Consider the following 23,868-nt stretch of genomic DNA (forward strand, 5'->3'; position numbering starts at 1 on the left):
GATTGGGAGTGGGAATAAGTAACTAAGTCTAGGAAAACCCAGACACGTGACACAGAGATTATTTCCAATTTTCAAAACAATCACTTGCAAATCAGGTCTGGATATTAGCACATTAAAGGGAATCGGGTAACAAAAACGATATCCTCAATATTCTTTCCCTCGGCCGGATGTCATATGCAACTGGGTAATCGAAGGTGGAGAGTTCATTTAGCCCATCGGCTTTGGGATGGAGGGGTTTATGGGGGGAGAGGGTTCACTCGTGCACGTAGCGGAAAGTGCGAGATAATGCTGGAGTTGACCGGAGCGATTAGAGCCTCGAACGGAAGACGTGGTTAAGCGTTAATGGGTGCTTTCTAATGGAACTGCTGCCAGGCTTGGAGCCAAGACGTGTCTTGCAACGTAATAGGTGGCTCCTCACGGATTCCAAGCATCATTGGAGACACCCTTCACATAAAATTTCCCCGCTTGTATAACAGTTGGAAAGGAAATTTGCTGAATGTTCGCAGAAAGGTTCACTTCAGCGCGGCTGGTGGCTCTGAAGTTAGGTGAAGGGCAAGTAGGAAAGAAATGGTGTAATAGAGATAATTATATCAATAGTTAAACATACTTATTTTAATAATGGTATATATTTCTCGATCCTTCTGTCCTTTAAGGTCGCAAACCTGTGAGTGATACCCTCGTGAAATGGCTGTTCTTAATTAGTTAAAGTAAAAATTGTTTCTAAATTGCAATATTCGCCAACTAAGAAAGTCTCTCTTGTGAATTCCTGAGTATGTTTCTATCCGTTTGAGGCATGCATGAAAAGCTTCATTCATGGCCACTTACAGGATTTCTTAACTTCTTTACTGGCTCTGACTGTTAGTAATTCGATAGGGCCCTCACAATGTAAAACATCCTACTTATCTTCGTCTTTCCAACGAGAGAAAGGAGTTTCTAACAAAACAGGATTCATATTTCTCTTTAAATAAATCACGAAGGAAATGACATGAGTAATAATGCGCACAGAGTTCAAGTCCTCGAAGGCCATGTGCAGAATTGCTCTTTGGTCGCGGAGCCCGAGACCAGGATCGACGTCACACTTGCCATGGCAACCAACGTAAAACAGCCACCTTGGCGTGCAGAGATATAGCTTTCCCAGATAGAGTTCTGCACTTGTGGATGGTTCCGTTCGGCAAGAGCTTAGTTGTCAAGGACCGCGCTGCTTGTACAAATATGTTTCTTTTAATTCAAATATACCTGATAAGGATGATTTAATAAAAAACATTTTGTACATTAATTTGGGGTGAGGTGCCACTGTACTACTTCACTTGAATAGCTGCCACTGGTTCACATACGTAAGCACCATGGATCTGTGGGATAAGGAAGCCACATTCTTCCCCCAAGGGAGCCGGGTACCTTTCTGGTTCCTAGTATTTAGTTAACATTTTATATTTAATAATGGGTAGGGAGAAATACATAATATATGAAAATCATCGGTAAGCTTTTCTTGTCTAAATCTCGTTTGGCAGATAACTTCAGTGAGGTCACTCACACAAAAAGTTGATTAGAACAGAAGAACACGCGGCAGGAGATGGCAACTAAAGAAACAACGCGGATTTTTCTCTTAGAACCTTTTTTTTTAAAGCTGAACCTGTGTTGTTATTATATGTTATGTTTTCATAAATATTTGCCCGCGCGCGCGTGTGTGTATGTAAACACACATACACACCACGTATCCCCCTTAATTATGCAACTTCCTACAATACCTCGTCACCGACTACGCTTGCTCTACACATAACAGTAGTTTATCTATGTGTTTTAACTTTACCAGCCGTAGGCATAAAACTCTATGTATCTCAGTGCGTGATCGGTTGGGTAAATGTTACACGGAAAGTGTTTATTTACATTTCATGTACAATGCTAGATTTATAGAACGCTGTAATTGGGCATCTGTCTGTTGTGTTCTCAATAAATAAGTAAATAAATATTGAAGATAATATAATAATAATGATATAACACAAATTATAATAACATAAGTAATATTGATGTCGAGAATCTAATTTGTCTACTCAATTCACAAATTGAACCATTTTAAATTTACTGATTACATTTAAAACACTAAATATACACATTGCAATAAGCTTGGTGTACCAAAAGACTAATCGAACACTTGTTAATTGAGATTGAAGAGTCAATAACCAATGAACTATCGTCACATCAGATTCATGATCAGTGTTCGTTAAATATATTTGACATGACACAGTTCCAACCCTTGTCCTGATCGAGAAGCAATTGTGGTGCCTCGTAAACTTCTCTTGTTGTCCTGGATAGAGAAGTAATAAAAACCCTCTTTCCTCAGGTGGAAATTACGCGGCTAGCATATTAATTTAGCGCTGAAGTTTCTGGGAACCGTGATTACGTCATGTTTTCTCAATTAGCAATGATTTGCAAACAATTAGAGCCTGACGGTTAGCTCCTTCGAGAAAATATGTGTTGCCAGTAAGTTACGCAACTGTTTTCGTCAATGCAGTGAATTGAATGTGACGCAAGATTCGATCAAATTCTTATTGGTCTATTTTTGTGAGAATATATGTCACTCATTCTAGAAGACACTTAGAGATGTTTTTCTTTCCCTGCTGGTGCTGCCAACTGGCAGCATTTTTTAAGGAAAATACCTCAGCGAAACGGTGAGCGAAGCGTATAAACCTCTGTCCTACATTATCCTCCAAACGATGGAACATGGCCGCCGTTAAACAAGGCCTCATGTATGAATCTAGGTAAAATAAAGAAGATTATTGAATAAATAAAATTAATATTACTACTGATTCATCTATTCTTTCAATTACTCGAATACTTTTGCCGTCTTGTCCCTATAAGTTATAAGTTTATGTCTTATGGTGGGGTGTTAGGGGTGACGACCTACTGCAAATACTCAAAATCAAACATCTCGTCCATTTAGTGCGCCTTGTTGCAGGTTATGAGGGGCTCTGGTGCCTGAGCCCAAAACCAGTATAATTCTCTGTCAGGCTTTGCGTTGTCCATGTGCACAGAATGGGATTTGTGACCCAACTGTGTCACCAACTGTGTGCATTATTCTACATGTAGGGATTTGTGACGGTATGTTGACAGCATGCATATCATGGGCATCACTGGAAATTTTTGAAGGGGGGTTTAGGCCATTGCTAAAGCTTGAATAGTAATAATAGCAACAATAATTATTATCATGTTATGATTATTATTATACAATAATGACTACTATGAACTAATAAAAATACTAACATGTTATTCCAACTTTTATTAGACTCTATTATTATTATTATTATTATTATTAATATTGTATCCTTGGGAAGACTGCCCTCCATCTACCAGATGAGTCATCAACTGTATCGCCTTTTTATTTACATTTTATGCAGTTTACTAGTGTACTGAAATGAATAGTCATTCCATTTAGTTATAACTTTCGCACACCACGTTCAAGAAAAAGCGTTACAATTTAGGGGGGAGATTTAGTCCTAAAACTTATCTTGTGTGACCTCTCACCTCATTGGAATTTTTAAGACTTTAAAATGGTAGTATATGAAAAAAAGCGTGGCCGTGTTCCTATATTTCACAGTCAAGTTTTGCGATCTAACCGGTAGTTAGTTATGTACTAACTGAACTGCGTATAAGAATAAAAATAACATATCTTCAGCTTTTTTTATTAATTGAAATGAACGATGCATACTTCCATGGGAAAATGGGGGGGGGGGGTGATGGACCGGTTTGACTCTCAGTAAAGATTTTGTATTTGCATATTGCATAACTTTTCCTTTGCGATGTCGTTGCATGATAAACTACATGCATATTTCACAACAGCTCTTCTCCTGTGACGTTGTTTGAACATGTCTTACAATTATTTCAGCTCCGTAAACAGCAATATAAATAAATACCGTATTGTTGTTGTTCATTTGTATTCTATTATATTCCAAATAATAGTTAATAACCCGTGGCGCTAGAGCCCAGTGCCTACATACCGACTGCCAAGGTGGGAGATCAGTTATAGGGTGACGTGTGGTCAGCAGGACGAACCCCCCAGTCGTTGTTGTAGGTTTCCATGACCGGGTTACGCTACTCATTCGTAGCTCCCCAGTTTCCTCACGATGGTGGGTGGTCCCATACACAGGCCGAAATCTCAGGAGAAAGTTGTTACGCTTCCGTCAGGGAACTCGAACCTGCGCGTAGCAGGAGCCCAAAGCATGACGACTTACACTTCAAGGCCACGACGGGACATCATAATCTAAATGCATTACATTCTATACAAGGGTCTATAGTATGTAATAATTAATAATTTATGCTGCCTTGTTCCTCTACACTCGAATAACTGCATTTTTATTTTCGAAACACAAATCTGATGTGTGGTAATGGACAATTCGATCAATGTTTGGTTTGCACAGATTACTTTCACCCTGCAAGCTCACAGATTATAATTGCCACTTGACACTCAGATGTTCAATTGTTCGTTCATCCGGGTTATACGACGCATGGTTTTAGAAGCGATATCGGGCGGAGTTACGGAGAGCGTGTCCTTGGCGACCAGCCAATAGCAGGAGTGCAACGTTGTACAGTTAGGAAACTGCGGCGAGCAAGTTAAGCGCCGTGTTCTGTGATTTTTTTGCGCGCAAGACGTTCTTTATAAAACTAGCCACTTTAAGGTTCATCATTGCATGGGACACGACATTATGAACATGACTGTTCGTTTTCCTTCAGTGTTCCGTCTGTTTTTTTTTTGTTTTTTTTTTATTTGCCATCTTATTATGAACCCCGCTGAGCTGTGTCTTGGTAAAGCTATGGGTGTCAAATTCGGCTGAATATGAATATTGGCCCTTCATTGTCGTGGGCGTTTACGAACATTGCGAGTCTGAGTCACTTTCAGTTCAGCGTTTTCGTAACAAGGATGGTGTAAGATAATTGTACTCGTACGCCACGAAGAACAGTTGTGAGACGATTCAATATGGCCCTTATTGATTGATTAAATGTTGGTTTATTTTACTTCGCTTTTCTGCTACCTTTGGCTAATCGCAAAGATGAGGATGGATGATGATATGATGAAATTGATGAAGGGACACTTACAAACGCCTATGACCGGGCCGGGATTCGAACCTGGAACCCCTGGCGCCGTAGCGAGCTGTGAAGTCCAGCCTTTATGTTCGATAGTTATGTAATAGTGTGTGTTCCGTGAGTGTTACTTAAAAATTTCGCGCCGGCCTCCATGCTGGAGTGGTTAGCATATCGCGCTACGACGGCTGGGATCCCGGGTTCAAATCCCGGCCTGGACATGGATTTTGTGAATGTCCATCCACCAGCAAAGTAAAATAAAGCAAATCAAATCAAATTAATAATGTCTCTCTCGAAACCTATTACAAGTAGTACAGGCACCAAAGGTAAAATATTACGTTCACAAGACAGAAATCTAGTGTATTCTTGCTTCAAGGAATTGGCGAAGGAAAGAAGTGCGTGCTGAAACAGTGTTTTCTCCGAGTCGAGAACATACGGCTAAAGCGTGTTATGTCTGTGTGCATACTGTGTTGCAAATTATAAAACAGGGTAAAGTATCTACCACAGAAATCGGTGAACCCCTATTCAAATCTCCTGGGAAACATGCCAGAAAACAGAAACGAGAGCGATGATGATGACCTTGCAGTTCCTCTATAATAAATACCTTCAAACTTCATTCAGGTATAAGTTTCTCTTACATGCTGCAGTGATATGACATAATCCTGTGTAGAATTCTTTACTATATATTTCATTGTACTCAAATATCACGTGCATGCATTATATATAAAAAGCTGAATATTGGACACGGCGAAATCTCTGCATTTCCTTTCCGCTAGCAGTTGGTTTGGCAACAGCGCGAATGCACTGGCTGCGTATTGGCTGAACTCATGTTCCTTCTAAAAGCGTACGCCGTATAGTCTAGTAAGTGCGTACAAGACCTTAGGCACCACATTCAGCCTACGCTCTTCCTTCAGTGTGAATGCTTTCGTATTGTATCCGAGCGTTTTAAAATGAATACCACGCATCTTTAACATGACACTTGGGAGTGCGAGCTCCTTTATGCGTGCTTTGAACGTATCAACAAAGTTCAGCCGTCGCGCAGCTAAGAACATGCTGTTCATAAATTATCCAGCGCGGAGGGTGGAATGACATATCATAGTGCCCTCCTACAATGGAGCTATCGATTTTGAGTCAGTGCCAGATCCCCTTCCACCCCTTCCCCCCCCCCCCCCCCGCGAGCTGATTCATTATCTGACATTCTACAGGGCTCGTAAATTAGTATGCCCCTAGAGTTACACCCGGTTCTCTCGCAGTTTGTGGAACGGGGTGGAAGTCGGTGGATTTCAACCTCCAGAAGCGAAACGAAGATTTAATAGGCGCTAATGTGTAAAAGTTTCACTGACGCCCAGTGGGAAACCTAATGGACTATACCCCCTTACATAATTTTCAATCGTAAATTGTTACAACTGCAGTTCCACACAATGCGCACATGCATCCTATACTTCAGCTAATGCAAGAAAAATAGTTTAATGGGGCACCGTAGTTCCACTACCTCACGAGTAACATTCCGTGTAGTGGTTAGCGCATCGCGGTACGACGCCAGGGGTCCCGGGTTCGAATCCCGGACTGGGCATGGATGTTTGTGAGTGTCCATTCGTCAATTTCATGATATCATCACTCGTCCCCATCTTCGCAAATTAGCCGAAAGTGGCAGAAAAAGCGAAGGAAAATCAATCAAATCAATCAATCAAACTAACTTTGATTGTTTTGGTTTACTTTACTAAGCTTTTCTGCCACTTTATGTACAAATAAATAAATAGATAATGGACCCATAATGAAAAGCGACTGAGAATTTAATTTAATTTAATTATTATCTCTAAATTTTACATGCAACAAACGTTGCAATATTCTCTTGCAGATAAAGCAAGCATATTAAAAATGATTACAATTAAACATGAATGTGGAAAGAATATAGTGAACAACAAATTAAAGACAGAGAAGATGAGAGTGATGGAGAGAAGATGGAACTCAAGCAACAGTGGTAGAAAAGAAAAAAGGGGAGAAAGTTAGTGTTTCGGGACTTGCGAAACACTCTGTACTTGGCTAACGAAGACAGAGTTTAGAAAGGATTGTTTGAGCGTCACGTTGCTCGCCGAGCTATCTGATGACGCTCTTGGTACATTATCCCACTGCTTGAGGGAAAGAAAAAAAAACAGCTGAAGCACAACCGGAAGTTCCAATATGTGATCCACTTCAATAACTGAAAGAATGTCCAAAGTTTCCGCCTCTATACTCGTCCTCAATTTCCTGTTCGATATTTCCCCGTCCCACCGTTCTTTCAGGCAGATACTTCTCTGGAAAGGGAAGCGGGGAATAGAAGGTTCCTGTTGTCCGCTGCCCTCCTTCAACCTCCAATACTACAAGAGTTTCCCTGATAAGCTCGGTGAAGCCTTCAGGCAGTCAAGGACTCTCGGCATTAGCTGCAGTCAACAAGGATCTTTAACTGCACTTTATTGCACTCGGACCCACTAAATGACTGACTGAAAACATACTTGTGATCTGACCGAGTTTCCCGTACCACTGCAAATTAATGTTGGTCTCGAAAGGAAACGTCACATCGGAGCAAGACTGAATGCTTGGCACTTGTTCAGATGGAGCAGGAGTGTCGGAAGCGAAACTAATTCAGTTTAGTTCAATAGGCTTTATTGCTGGTCGAGTTTCACCTTCGATGGTCTGCAACCTAATTCCGAAACGTACCAATTAATAACTAACTAACTCTCTAGCCTTCTTAAACCCGAAGGTTCATGGCTGCAGCAACACAGGCCTTCCATCTTTCCCTATCTTGAGCAAGTTCTATATACTCTTTTTCATCCCTACCGATTTCCCTTAGGTCCATCTCAACGTTGTCCCTCCATCTTCGTCTTGGCCTTCCCACAGGTGTCTTACCATCAGGTTTCCTAACAAGAATCTTGTAAACTCCTCTTTCCTCTCCCATTCGTGCCATGTGACCTGCCCACCTAAGTCTTCTTGATTTAATCATTCTAATAATATCTGGACATGAATACAAATTATGTAGTTCTAAATTATGTAACCTTCTCCACTCACCTGTCTCCTCATCCCTTTTAGGTCCTAATATTTTCCTAAGGATCTTATTTTCAAATACTCTCAATTTATATTCCTCTTTCAATGTAAGGGACCACGTTTCACACCCATATAATACTACAGGCAAAATTACTGTTTTGTATATTGTAACTTTTAGTTTCTTAGATATTAAACGAGAAGACAAAAGTTTATGAAGAGAGAAGTAACATGCATTTCCTGAATTAAGCCTACTTTTTATTTCCTCTTTAATATAATTTTCACTTCTTAATATTACTCCTAAGTATTTGAATTTGGAAACTGGTTCAAATGAGTTGTTATCAATAATTAGATTTTGATTATTAATAAAAGGAATACAATTTTAAAAATCACAGAAATTAAGGACAAGAGCAGGGAAGCGGTTAATGGGGTCCCCGGGCACCCCGAAACTTCTCCGTGCCCGCCTCCAGATTTACCGTGGCTTAGAGAAAATTTTACTTTAAAATTTTCGAACAAGTGTTCTCGGGTTACCAGCCAGGTTAAATGTGCGTTCACGTCGCCAGGAAAGCTACAATTCCTATTTAAAAATTTTATTATTAGCCTTTAGATATACGTATTTTTTAAAACTTTACATACAGATAATCGTTTTAGTTATTTCATGAGTAGAGCCCGGAAGTTTGGCAAAATGCCTCTTTTTATCTACTGCATATATTGATAATTTTTTTCCGGATATACGTTTCTTATGTTGTTTCGAATGTTTTAGAAGCCTTTTCATTTTGCCTATTTGGGACCCCACTGCATATTTTTAATTATAATGCCTTTTTTGCCTTTTTCAATGCAATTTGACCATTCTTTTTAAAAAAATGTGTATATAAATTATTTTTCTCCCAAAAAACGTTGTTGGCATTTATTTTTCTTCCGTTTATTATGTGAATAATTTTCGCCTTATTTAAGTAATATTGAACTCATGCATGTTTCAACATTGCTGAAGGAGAAAAGTGTGAGAAAAAAATGTATTTCAAGCTCAGTTAGGATATTGCGTTTCGGTTAACATTTCTTGTGCATGATTGACTGCTGAAGTGGACAGGTTGTTTTCGAACACAAAGAAGATATTTCTGAAATCTCCCTCTCGAACCCGAAAATTTATGGAAGTTGCATCTGAGCTTAGTTTACCTCTGCAATCAGTCTTGACCAGATGTGGAACTTGGATATCAGCAGCTATATATTATGCTAACAACCTTGAAAAAATCAGTGAGGTGATAGATGCTCTTCCAGAAAATGAAGCGGCTTCAATTCGTGAAGTGAAAAAACTCCTGTGCTATTCAACTTTATTTTTGCACATTATGGTGCATTGCCAGATACAATTACAATTATAGCATCCATGAAAATCTACGAGGAATCTATGCAGCATATGATGGAAGTGCCAGGAGAAAAGGGGTGAGCTGTTGCGGAAAAGTGCTAACGGGTAGTGAGTGCAAATGAGGACTTGAAACAATTGAAAACAATTTGTGATATTCTAAAGGTGAAAATGCTGTTACCAAAATGAGTCCAGCTACATTAGCTTGTTTTATGTATGCTCCAATAACGTCTGGGGAAGTAGAAATATCATTTTCTATTATGAAAAACAATCTCTCTGACAGACTACTATCAATGAAAGTTGAGAACTTTAAAAAACACCTTGTAGTTATGTGAAATCAAGACGGAGAAAATTGAAATGCTCCTCCCAATGTAGATTTTAACATGTTGCCAGAAATTATAGATAAAAGTAAGTGACTTCAAAATGTGCCTTTTTTCGGTTTATTTTGCCTTTTTTTTACTTTTTAGTGCCTATTTTCAACATTATAAATGCATTTTTGCCTGCCTATTTTAACGAAAATAAATGCCTGAACTTCCGGGCTCTATTCATGAGTAAAGAAACAAACCCAAGACAAAACTCGTACTTGTTTGTTAAATAACTGTACTGTACGTAGAGTACAGTAAGTACACTGTGTACTCTTCGATACGTACTTTATCTTTAAAGCAGTTGTTCAAAATGTCGACCGCCATGATAACGACAAACTATACAGGGACTGTTGCACATGCTCTTGCATCCCAGGAGATCGACGCACATCTTCAGCGGCTGCGATGATCCTAGCAACCACGTCAATGCGAGTGTAGACTGGAGTCTCGTACACTAAGCTCTATACAAGACCCCAAAATAAGAAGTCAATCGGCGGCACATCTGGTGATCGAGCTGGCCATGGAAATTTCGCATACACGACATTGTTATTACTATTGATTTGGCACTTTCTAATTTCTACTATTGCCGGCCTCCGTGGCAGAGTGGTTAGCATATCGCACTACGACGTCAGGGGTCCAGTGTTCGAATCCCGACCTGGGAATGGATGTTTGTGAGTGCCCATTCGTCAATTTCATCATATCATCATTAGTCCACGTCTTCGCAAATTAGCCAAAAGTGGCACAAAAAGTGAAGTAAAATAAAGCAAATCAATCAATCGTTTCTACTATATTGACTAACCTATGTTTTCATGTTCTGAAACCTATTGGAAACTACAAAAAATTCCCTGATCGTCTGCGAAATATAATACTTGTGCACTGTAAGGACAATTGATACGAGGCTAATGAAAACGGAAACTTCCTTTCATATTCAAAGTCAAACATCTGATCAATACCGTGTTATAATTATGCTCTGCCAACGCCAAAAACCCTAGCTCACAAAGACCTAAAGAAAATCAGCTGAAGTTCCGTAGTGAGGAGGTTTATCGACTATCACCATGACTACGGGAGAGTATCGGACCCGTATCTAAGGAGTTCGAGGGTAAGGCGAAGGGGGGCTGGGGCGGGTGGGGACGTAAGGGCGCCATGCGAGTTCTCGGATGGGGAGACGGAGGCGAGAGAAAGTTCCCGAGGAGCACCTTCTGATCTGAAGAGAGAGTTTATCACTTCTTCCGTTAAGTGCGTAGAAGGTAAATTGTCTCGCTCTTGAACCAAAACATTGAGTTTTCAAGAGTTTGAAGAGTTTGAAATTGCAATGGGCATGTTACCAGGGCATGTTCCTTTCGTACCTTTCTGCCTAAGGTTTCTAGAAAATTTAAACTTAGGAGAGTAGCAGCATTTAAAATACCAACCTTTGACCTGAAATCAGAGGAATAAATTTGATTTCAATAAAGAATACAAAATTCCAATTTCTTACATCCATCTATTGAAGTGATAAAATGTAGATAAGATTTGAGTTGAGTTGGTGTTTTAAGTCCATTTTATGCACAGTAAGGCTAATTGGGACTGGACCTACAGTTTAAAGTGGGATCCGAGCCACTATGAGCCTCCACCGGGTATCGACCCCGGGACCCCTTGATTTCAAGGCGACGACGTTACCACTACGCCATCGGAGAGGCCCAAAACGTAGCTAAGGGATATATGCAAACCTTAAAATTCCAATAAAAACTGTATACAGGTCAAATTTACATCAGATATCAACTGTTATTTACAAAACGACCACAAGGGTGCAACTCTGATCAAGTGAGCTTCACACCATTTTCGTCATTTTTAAAGATGGCACCTCCTTCACACACTTGCGTCAGTGAAGAACAGTGGTTTCTTGACCCTGTGGAAGCCTAAAACGTATAGAAATTCTCTGGCAAATCAAAATTCATTATCTCTATGCATGATTATCACGCCAGCAAGTTTAGGAATGGAGGGAGATGTACGACAATAGCTTCAGTTCGCAGGCAGATGGATGGAAAGGCAAAGCAATGGGTCAGAAGTGACTGCGCGTGCATCTCAAAGATTCTTCTTCCTGAGATATACAGGCACTAACTCAAGGCTTGAAAGTATATGTGGATCAGTAATGGACATTACTAAAATGCAGCAAAGTTCTGCAACTCTACATGCAGAAATCTACTAGATAAAATACGAAAACAAATTAAGGTTTCTTTTGACTGTTCCGTACAATAACCAGCACTAATACCCTATTTCTTGAACAGACCATACCTTATTTGCATTCAGGTAGCTACGCCTCGTTTAAGGGAGATGTCAGAAGCCATTTGTGTGGGAACGAGCCTATCAACAGCAACATTTCACAGCGTGGCGGCAGGACAGACCGCAAAAGCCTGCGTTCGATTGATGAAATCTTCAAGCGACACGTGTTATTTGTTATTTCCCCACTAATAAGTTTTATTTGTTCTTTTAATGTCGTTTGTATTGTTATTGAATTAACACTTTTTGGCTTTACGTTGATGATTAGACGCAATAAAATGAAGCGTCTCAAGGACCTCAACACCAGAAGCTGAGGCCATTTTCAATTTCGAGACATGTCTAGAACTATCCAGTCTGTTACTGAATCAGTTGCCAGGAGACAGAACGGAGATTGTGATGCGGAAGAAGATGCGATATCTATGTAAGAGACTAACTTAACAAAGAAAGGTTCCTCGTATTGAAATTGTATAAGTGACAACAATACCGTTATATAACTGTGAGTGTTCTGAATGATAAAATGACAATAAACTTTGAGCAAAAGGTAAGATATTATCCTTGATATTATCTTTTCATTTTCTAACATTAGTGCAGCCGTAACTGTAAGGAGAGTCACATAACTCTATTGGGCAGCTGTCATGACGTAGTAATCCTCGGCTCCTCCAAAAAGTTAGATTGGTATTGAAGGCAGCACGCGTCACATACGCGTATCTGTCACAAGTTTACGAGTGCATCTCCAGCGTAAATTACGCTCAACAGGACAAATCAGTAGCCTTCATGACCTGCCAGTTAGCGTTATGAAAAAAAAATGAAAAAAAAAGGAAGATAGAAAAAAAAATTGAGTCTTGGTTTCGAGCCAGCGTTGGACCTTTAGTCCGAAGCAACATATAAACGATTACTATATCTCTTCACGGGGAATTGAAACAGGGACCTCTTGATTACAAGTCGATGATGATAACTGCAATTTTTGATAGATTGATTTGATTTAATTTACTTTGCTTTTCTACCACTTTTGGCTAATCGCGAAGATGAGGATGAGTGATGTGATGAAATTGATGAAGGGACGCTCACAAAGAACACCCATGCCCAGGTCGGGATTCGAACCACGGAACCCTAGCATCGTAGCGCGCTGTGCTCACCACTCCGTCACGCTAACCGAAAGCTGTCGAAGTGGCCAAGTTATAGATATTTGATAAATTACTAATTAATTTTCCTTTGGATTGCCATGATGCAAGGAAGTGGTGCAGTGAAGTAAAATAAACACACACACACACACACTATATGTATGTATATATGTAGCAAATTATCTAAATGTATGGCCGCTAATATTTGAAAATCAGATATTTGTCAATAGATGTCCTTCATATGAACTTGAATGACATCCGTGTTTCATTTCTCATCCATAAAATAGTTCCGCAGCTGTTATCTGCTATAAAATGTTACAAATTATCTTTTTTCACAATAAAGCAAGCGTCATTCTAGTAAAGAAACTGCATAATTATAAATAACAAATATAACACAACACACTAAGATTAAATTAATCACTTCACATGTTATATCAATCACAATTGCAAAGCATTACTTGTGAGACCACTGTGTTACTTTTTCTTACTCGTAATTTAAAACAACGTGAGAAAGTGGATAGACACGCAATATGTTACTCAAACAGCGAAAATTTTCCCCTTTCCAACCGTTACTGTTTCTCCCCATCGTCAGGTAAATATCCGCAAAGGGCTATAATTAATATGTAAATTTTAAAGTGCGTCATTTTTAAAAGGCCGCATGCAATACCCGCACTCGCGTCGCATTATAATATTCATAAGGTACCAACAAGAGAACAATCACGCAGTGTACAAAAGAATATATATATATATATAAAAGTCACGACCAGGTACGTGCGTCATCATTAGTCACGCAACCGGTACGGTAGACATGTTTGATCCGAGATAAGGACAATGTGACATTCAGAAAGGAGCGGTGCAGGTGTTCCTACAAGCTATTGATTGTCGTGCACTCACCTTGACGGACATGTCTGCTGCCGTTGCGTTCCCCGCCCGCACCAAAGGAGAGTTGTTCCTGCACACGAGTTCGGAGCACGGGAGTACGTCGGAGTTAAGTCCTGAACTCAAACTGGGAGTGCATTTGCCTGCGAGAAGCGTTCCCGGTGTAACTACCCCTCGATGCCCCGCCCTGGCTCTATACCCAATCGATTTCTAGAGGCGACCTTGAAGCACAGGTCTACCCCGTCCGTACAGACAAACGCACTCCCTATTTCATCCCTCGTGAGGCGTCAGGGCGCAAATGGGAGCGGGGCTTGAAATTCGAATACGTTGGAGCTGCACTGGCGGCACCTGATTCGTAATTACGACGGTACAGGCTACATTACTCTCTCGCTCAGCACTCGTTAAAAACAAAATCAAATAAGGGTTTGGAGATTTGTTTACGGATTCCCCTGACATGCTTCATTGGTACTATTTCTTTGTTTGTTTGAGTTGGTGTTTTTAGTCCACTTTATGCACAGTAAGGCTAATCCGGATTGGACCTACAGTTTAAAGTGGGATCCGAACCACTATGTGCTCCACCGGGTACCGAACCCGGGACCCCTTGATTACAAGGCGTCGGAGTTACCACTGCGCCATCGGGGAGGCCCTCGTTGGGTGCTAAACAGAAATGTGTTAATCGATATTTCATTGGTTACAGATTAACCCAATCAGGTTAGTTTAGTTCGCACTACAACAAACTTACATGTGCTTTAAAGTACACCAAAGTTTAGCTTTATATCCCTCACAGTTTCTGAGTACTCAATCGTTTAGTTACTTATTGATTTGGTTTCTTTTACTTCACTTTTTTGAGGTGTAAGGGGTGACACTTTCTGTAGAAATACAAATGTCAACCTCTCTTCCACGTAGGACACCCAATTTATCAACCTCACTTCCATGTAGTACACCCAATTGGCATCCTCTCTTCCACGTAGTACACCCAATTTTTCAACCTCACTTCCACATAGTACATCCAATTTGTCAACCTCACTTCCATTTAGTACACCTAATTGTCAACCTCTCTTCCACATAGGACACCCAATTTTTCAACCTCACTTCCATGTAGTACACCCATTTGGCAACCTCACTTCCACGTAGTACACCCAATTTGTCAACCTCACTTCCATGTAGTACACCTAATTGTCAACCTCACTTCCACGTAGGACACCCAATTTTTCAACCTCACTTCCATTTAGTACACCCAATTGGCAACCTCACTTCCACATAGGACACCCTGGACTGCATTTTGCACACTAACGAGGCTCTGACGTCTCTGCTGCGGTTGTGTGTTTGTGATGTTTCTTTCATCTATTTCATCTTATCGTCTTCTATCTCATCTTCGCAATTAACCAAAAGTGGTAGAAGCGCGAAGTAAAAAAATCATTTTTTTTATTTGCTTTTCTGCCACTTTTGGCTAATCGCAAAGATGAGGGTGAGTTATGATCTGATGAAATTGATGAAGTGACACTCACAAAGAACACCTATACCCAGGCTTGGATTCGAACCCGAGACTCCTAGCGTCGTTGGGCGTTCTGCTCACCGAATACTCAATCCTCTTGAATGCAAGAGCAAATTGGGAAAATTTATAACGTGAAAAATGTTTATCTATATCATTTTAGGTTTAATTTATTCTGTCTTATCAATCTAGATTTAGGTAAGTAGGTATATTAGTCTACTTAATTTTATTTTTGTATCTGTATCATAATCCGTAGGTATCAGTTGAATGATCAGACAAATGGATTGACTAAACTAGAATAACAAGTCAGTACACTGTAAAAAATGTTGTGTTTAAACGACACAGAGTGTGGTCCCTGGAGGTCTACAAAACATTTTGGTCAACGTTTAACCTCACTGGTGTTGAAGTAACACAGACAAATGGTTGCAATCAACACCTTTTTGACACCACTGAGGTTAAATGTTGACCAAAATGTGGTGTAGACCTCCAGGGACCACACTCTGTGTTGTTTAAACACAACATTTTTTTACAGTGTACTCTGCACATATTTAAGATCACTATATTTCAACTTTGAATCCTGAACACGTTCGGAGATATTGAGTAATTAAATTAAAGTAAAAACTTAGAAGATGTTGACATTTAACTTACGACTCTGTAACGAAACAAATTCTGTTGCCTTAAAATAGTCTTGCTGGAGGTTCAATTAGGGCATGTGAATGCCATGAAGAGACCTTGGTTGGATTCCCAGGGGTGGATTATCTCAGGCAATTTTCCGTTAATGTTCCTGCATAAACGGCTCTAGGATAATGAGAATTCAAGTCTATCAAGGGGGTGGGTTGATCACACCATTTCCATCGTGGACGAGAGCGCCGTCACCATGAGTCACGGTGCAACGCACTGACAGAATCTTTACCTTCAATCTCCTCCTACGAACCTCTTACTTTATGCTACATTCAGCCATGAATTTTCGAGGCCATCCATCCACTAGACATGGCTTAGTATTATTTGAAACACCTATTGTTAACAACCGTCCATGTACTTTTTTCAGCAGTCACTGAATAAAAACATGAAAATAATAACTTCAAGCAATATCAATAACGATATGATACAAAAAGTATTAAGATATTTATACTCAAATTAAATATATTACAATTACAGAAGCTCAGAAATATTTAACATTATGTAATATCTACAAAAAAATGAAAATTTGAAAAATGTTAATGAATTTCTAATACGTTTACACCTAACACTTACACTTTCTTACAATGATATTATTGCTTACAATAACACTTAATGGTACAATGAAGAGAGTTTCTAACGAAAAAGTGGAACTTTAAACGTAGCAAAGGTGTATATTATTCAGTAGTATTCAAATATTGATTTCAATATCTTCTTTCCATTGTAATGGCGTACGAACAGGCGCGAATAGAGCGGTTCATATTTCCATCCTTCCCAGAATATGTCAAAAATTAATGCTATATTCTTAGGTGACATTGAGTAAAATTTGTGTCTCTGTATGTTAATGTAATTATACAAAAAAATGATTCTGTTTGTGGTTACATCATTGTAGCAGACATGTGCAGGGTGCGTAAGAGTTTGAATTTTGTTTTAAACGCACAGATAGGCTAAATGGGACTGGACGTACAGTTTAAAGTGGGATCCAAACCGCTATGAGCTTCCACCGGCTAACGAACCCGAAACGTCTTGATTACAAGATGATGAGACACCATCGGGAAGTCTAAGATGTGCCCAAAACTGAAAGATCGAAATATTAGCATATAAATATCAAAATAATATATATTGAAGTATCTAAGTACTGAAATGTTGAATTATCAGAGCATTTTAATAGCAAGATACCAAGTATCGATAATTCAAACTACCAATACGACTCGAGATAGATTATAATATCGACACTAAACTAAATTAAACTAAAACTAAAACTAAACTCCGTGCTTCAATAGCCCTTTCAGGGTCAGGGCCTGCCAAGCGATTTATTTTTATTCTTGAAATGTGGTCGGCGCGTCGAATTCCATCCCCGCTGTTACCTGTCTTTCGATACTGGATTTGGTACAGTCTTAGAAAAAAATACCTGGGCCACGGGACGTAGAATTTCGTAACGTCTTAAAGCCTTTTGTTTATGCAACCCAAATAACAAGATATTCGTTTAAGTTTGCCTGGTGATTCTGAGTTCTCGGGAAGGATTGAGCTTTGATAGCATGAGTCACATGACTCATGCCCCAGCCACAACAAACAGCTAGGTGCTACGATGCCTCCAGAAGAAAATTTCAGGAACTGGTTTCTTGACAAGAGCTACTCGTAAGGAAATACTATTCTTTCAAGCGATATTAGAGTCATTGTCAAGAAGGTTCGCTGAAATGATGGTTCTCATCACAGACCACATGCCACACGTTAATTGTTTAAGTCCAGTTCATGCACTGGACCTACAGATTAAAATGGGATCCGAACCAAATCCTCTCTATTTGGTATTGAATTCGGAAGGCTTTCATTACATGGCGAAGACGTTACCACTACGACATCAGAGAGGCAATGGAACCCCTTGAGAAAGAGATAAGCGAAAATTGCTACGTGACAAACCATATTTTAAATTTTAAAAATAAGACAATATTTTGTACTGACAGTTTCGAACCGTGGGAGAGGCATATATTTTTTTGTACCATCGTCCATTTCACGAGTTTATAATTCTTCCTCACCGACACGAGTAACGCGAGTGGTAGAAGAAAAGCGAAGTAAAATAACTGAAACAGAAATAAAAGGAAAAAGCGAAATAAATTTTATTCATAATATTCTGCAGTCACTTGAGTTGCATTCACGGGATGCTATCTTTAAAGAAAGCCGTGGTCTCTTCCTTGTCTTTTTCGCTTTCTTTGTGCTCTTGCTTTCCCCTGTCACGATTGGTCTAAAACTAATTAATGCGACGTTAATTAAACAATCCAAACAACGAAACAATGCACAATCAACTGCACAAAACAACATTCCAAATGTTTTCGAATCGGAAAACAATTGAGATGCTGTAAAATGACTTAAGATGCAGTAATAAAGTGGGAATTCGATACCGTATAGAATTAAATCGGTAGAGATGTTCGATTTGATTGGATGTTTGTTATTTAGATTTGCTATTCTTTCACTTTTGGCAAATAGCGACGATGAAGATGAGTGATGCTATGATGAAATTGATGAAGGGACACTTACCAAGGACACCCACGCCCAAGTCGAGATTCTAACCAGGGACCCATGGCATCGTAGCGCGCTGTGCTAACCACTCCTCCATGGAGTGGACATTATAGCATATTTTGTGTGCTCAATTGGGATCAATCAATGGAATGAATAGGCATATTATATGATTAATAAATTCATATCATAATACCACGTCATATTATTCGGCACGAAGTAACATCAGAGACATTCAATCTTGCATTTTTGCCTTTCAACTAATTCTTTGAATTCAGGTTAATCACAACAATAAGATAAATTATGAAGCAAATGATAGTGAATGTGGGATATTATTACGAATAACCTGACAGAAACAACATTAAGCAGGCTCGGTGGTCAAGCTCATTAAGTGATTGACATTCGATATCGTCGCCAAAGTTCCCGGGTTTGAGTACCGTCCTTGTCGGGGGTGTTTGACTATTTCGTCATCAATTTCATGTAATGGTCACTCGTCCTTATCGTCGCGATCATCGAACAGGGAATAAAAATTATAAAAATAAATACGATGGGTTTTGAGTTGGTATTTTTTAAGTCCACTTTATGCACAGCAAGGCTAATCGGGACTGGACCTACAGTTTCAAGTGGGATCCGAACCACTTGTGCCTCCACCAGGTATCGAACCTGGGACCCCTTGATTACAAGGCGACGACGCTACCACTGCGCCATCGGGGAGGCCCTAATAAATGCGATGGAAGAGTACTTATTTCATCTCTCACGAAATCTCCTACAAAACCGGAATATATGAAATACATGTATATTCATTCACATACATTTTCGATTTCTATATTTAACTAATCGAGACCGAGAACGGGAGAGCAATTTTCAATTCGACAAACAGAGAGACGGAGAAACTGTCAAGTCTCGTTTCTTCTTGGCACCTCCGTAATCGAGTTGTTCTGTTTGTCATTGGCTTTGTATTGGCAATTATTGTCATTATTCTTCCCCTGCAGGTAAACCATAACGATGTATTATGATGAAATGAAGCAGATAAAAGGGCAAGAACAAGAAAGTCATGCCTGTTCGGGACTCCAACCCAGAACCTTATGTAACGAGATTTGAAATTCTGGAGAAGGCGTCCGTGTTTCGCTTGGTTTTCTCTTTCCTCTACTTCTCTTATATTATCATACATGTATAATAAAAATGGATCTGATACGATATGTTGCGATTCATAATTGTGCTGGTTAGATGCTACAGATGTGAACTCCAACCTGCAATATATTATTCCCTTTTGTTTCGTATCTGGTTGAACATGACATTTTCTTACACTGCGACAATTTCTTTCTTAGTTTTGGTTTGGTGCACAGATATGCTAATCTGGACTCGACCTTCAGTTTAAAGTGGGATACTAACCACTATGTGCATCCACCGTGTATCAAACCCGGGATCCACTGATTACAAGGCGACGACGTTATCACTACGTCATCGAGGAGGCCCCATGACAAAATGTTATTCACTCGATCTCTACCATAATTTATTTCAGGATTTACATTTTCGTTTTCTTCTTCTTCTTTCCTTTTGTTAACTACTCTTATACAACTCTTTTTGCGTCTTCGAATTTCTTCTTGTTTCAGGAAAAAATAATACATGCAGGCTGTATAAAAATCCCCCGTTCAAATAGATAAAACGTTCACTCTCGAGAACTAATTTACATGTTTATTACTAACGTAACCATTAGGAAGGAAACTATTGAAATGTTAACTGATATAACTGCAGATGAAACAATACTTACAGCCACTAACGAAATATCTATTCTTGTGTAGCCTCACAGACAACAAGTATATGGTGAGTCATTCAGTCTTGCTGACTACGGGCGAAGGTCACTGAACTAAAGGGTGGTGGCAAGCAAGCAGGCTTCTGCTCTACCAAAGACGAGGTCACGTTTTCCAGTTATCAATGGCGTACGAAATAAGGAGGAACACAGCTATCTGACGTATGTTTTGGTCTCGTCATTGCACGTGCTGTATCGTCGACTTAATTCAATCTATCCGATGTAGGTTTTAGGTTATGTTTCTGTTCGGTTATTTCACGTTGTCTTCCTGCTTATGTTATTCGCGACGAAGGTTCTGGATTCGATAATCTGGACAATAACGGGATTGTGTTGGTTGGTTGATTGGTGTCTTAAGTCCACTTTATGTCCTGTTAGGCTAATCGTGAATGGACCTATAGTTTAAAGGGGGATCCGAACCACTATGTTCCTCCACCGAGTATCGAACCAGGGATCCCTTAATTACAAGGCGCCCACGATCCCACTGCGTCATTGGGGATTGTGTTCGAAACGAATGAATCAAATTTGAGTGATATGATATGCAACCATTGGAAGACTATTGAAAGAAAAGCTATGGTAACCTGCCAGTTTTTCTACTGCAGACAGGAAACCATAAACATGGAAGAGAAGCTTATATTCTATGAAACCTGACGCTATGTGCTCGAATACTGGCTAAATATAATCCATAGAGGCATAGCAACGTTAAACAACCTCTTATATGATACATATAGGTTTAAAAAGGTCGAAATACAAAGATTGTGTGCGCCTCACTGATGGCGTAGTGGTAAGGCCTTGTAATCAAGGGGTCTGGGGTACGATACCAGGTGATCGCACATAGTGGTTCGGATCCCACTTTAAACTGTATGCACTTCAGATTAGTCTATCTGTGCCGGTGACTCAGTCGGTAACGCGTCTGACTACCATGCTATAGGCCCCGGGTTCGATTCCCGGCCGGTACAAGCCCGGGAACTTTTCTAACGTTGGAAGCGGCCCCAGCGCCCACCCAGCGTCGAATGACATGGGTACCTGGGGGAAACCCTGGGGGTAAAGGCGGTCAGGGGCGTGATACTGATCACATCACCCCCACTCACGAACGAATCAAGAAAGTGTGGGGCGGCGTGATGCTGATCACATCACCCCCACTCACGAACGAATCAAGAAAGTGTGGGGCGGCGTGATGCTGATCACATCACCCCCACTCACGAACGAATCAAGAAAGTGTGGGGCGTTACCCCCACACACCCTATACGCCTTCATGCCGTAGCGCCAAGCACAGGTGAGAACTTTACCTTTCTTTTTTGCATAAAGTGGACTTACAACAAAATTTAAACTTGCGATAAAGATTATGATAAGGTATTAAAGAATTGGGTCTAACACATTTTTTTATTGTTTACCAATGACATTGTTAACTAATATTCTTAATTTCAGTTTCAAGATGAAATTGGCTACGAAATAAAAGGAGTGGGTTCATATTTCTGTTACGAAATTCCACTTTTGTAGTAGACCTGTGCCACACTAAGTTGTGACAATAAACAAATCTGAGACACTTTCAAAGTATTAAATTGCTATCTACGTATTTGGGAAAAATCTTTCAATATAATACTTTTTTTGGATGCGTCAAATCACAGTATTTAATTCCTGTTTTAGCAACTTTAAGAAACCTGATTTTTTTGGGGGGGGGTTACAAATGCCCTTTCTGCTCCCGTCAAGTTACGCCTATGACAAACAGGAATTCAAAGTAAAAGACTGTCCCGACTAAATCGGGAGACACGTCTGATAGATTTACAATTGGGAAAATCATAATTAAGCGTGTAGTTGAAAACAACCTATTTTCATATATTGCATGCAGCTCTACTTTTTCTGCAATGTGGATCAAGAACTGGGGACGTGGAGAAGCACAACACTCCACGTGACCAATAGTCACGTGACCCTCTTTGCTTTCCTGTCATGTTGACCTTCGCGTGGAACACATTTCTCGGTGTTAAGACAGGCAAAATCACCCGATCATCGAAGGGTGCAATATGTGTTGCCTACCCTCCTGCATTACTTGCTCCTATTAAAGCCTTATGGGGAAGAACTTTTTTCCATGACTGTACATAGATTTCTGTACTAGTACCCACCCCAAAGGGGAACTGCATTAATCTGAGTTTTCAATTTTATATTATTAGTCAGTTATGTTACTTTTTATATTCTGATTGTCTGACAGCGTTCACATTAATTCGTCTTCGCATTATAAGTACTTTCCTGTTGGAAAGTCTCTAGAGAATTCGTTTCCCGCTTTTTCTAACATCAGCGATTCAGAACAATTCGTAACGGACCAACATTTATTGCACACCCTATATACGCGCATCTTGTAAAATCTAGTTACTGCAAACAGTAGGATTGAGTAAGGGAAGAGTGCAGACGTAAACAAGGCTAACAACGTGATACAGAACAACGGGGATCAGGAGATTCCCGCCGAAGTTTCGTTAAGCTCGTTGAATCCTGACAGTCCTTCAACCCACTTTACAACACCGTGTGGCGGGATTGCAGAACCGACAGGAAACAATTTGTTATTTCAGGACGCCATGAATTTTTACTCTCTCTCTCTCCATATCTCTGAAGTGTTGTCTAAGCTCGATTCTCTGCAGAATCTATTCGGATCTATTCAAAAGGCTTTTCATGAACGCCAGATTGGGTATTAACATTGAAATTTCCGTAACTTGCAGATGAGTTGTTTATATTTTTGGCTACGGATGTTGCATTTAGAAACCAAAATATCTCTCTTTGATTTGTTTACATTGCAAATTTGAATTAATTTTCTCGATTATTAAAATACTGATGCCTAACTATTTCTCACTGTTGGTCATATCCATTGGGAAGTAGTGTGTGTGTGTGTGTGTGTGTGTGTGTGTGTGTGTGTGTGTGTAATTTGTTAGAATTTCCTTCATGGATGAAAACAAGTTATTTTCATTTATTCCTATCTATGTTTACAACTGTAAAAATTTTCTATCTTATCATTATTCACATGACTTATTTTTTTGCGAGACAAGAATATATGTGTATATATATTTTTAAATAAAACAGGAAGAATAAATAATAATAGTAGTGCATAATGTTACTTGATTTTAGTTTTCGTTTCAAGTTCATTTTATGCACAGATAGACTAATCGGGATTAGACCTACAGTTTCAAGTGGAATTCGAATCAATGTGTGCCTGCACAGGTTATTTAACCCGGGGCCTCTTGATTACAAGGCGACGAAGTTACCAATTCGCCATTAATGAGGCCTGTGACGTTTGCTTGGTAGCCACAAATTTAGAAATACGATTCGTT

General features: G+C 39.7%; 1 protein-coding gene across 3 annotated transcripts in view; it reads right to left on the reverse strand.

Moving 5' to 3' along the window:
* The window catches only part of Nep3 (M13 family metallopeptidase neprilysin 3), a 159,815-nt gene extending 145,601 nt beyond the window's left edge, over positions 1-14,214 (reverse strand). The window contains exon 1 of one of the 3 annotated variants that reach the window (XM_083136035.1): positions 14,082-14,214. In XM_083136035.1, the coding sequence (XP_082992161.1) occupies positions 14,082-14,093 (12 nt within the window). In that variant the 5' untranslated portion in view covers positions 14,094-14,214. The remainder of the gene's footprint in view (positions 1-14,081) is intronic. The other 2 variants (XM_083136037.1, XM_083136038.1) reach the window with 2 other exon arrangements.
* Between the last annotated feature and the right edge of the window lie 9,654 nt (positions 14,215-23,868).

Source organism: Lepisma saccharinum, chromosome 14, assembly GCF_977018435.1.
Source record: "Lepisma saccharinum chromosome 14, izLepSacc3.1, whole genome shotgun sequence".
Taxonomy (NCBI): Eukaryota; Metazoa; Arthropoda; class Insecta; order Zygentoma; family Lepismatidae; genus Lepisma; species Lepisma saccharinum.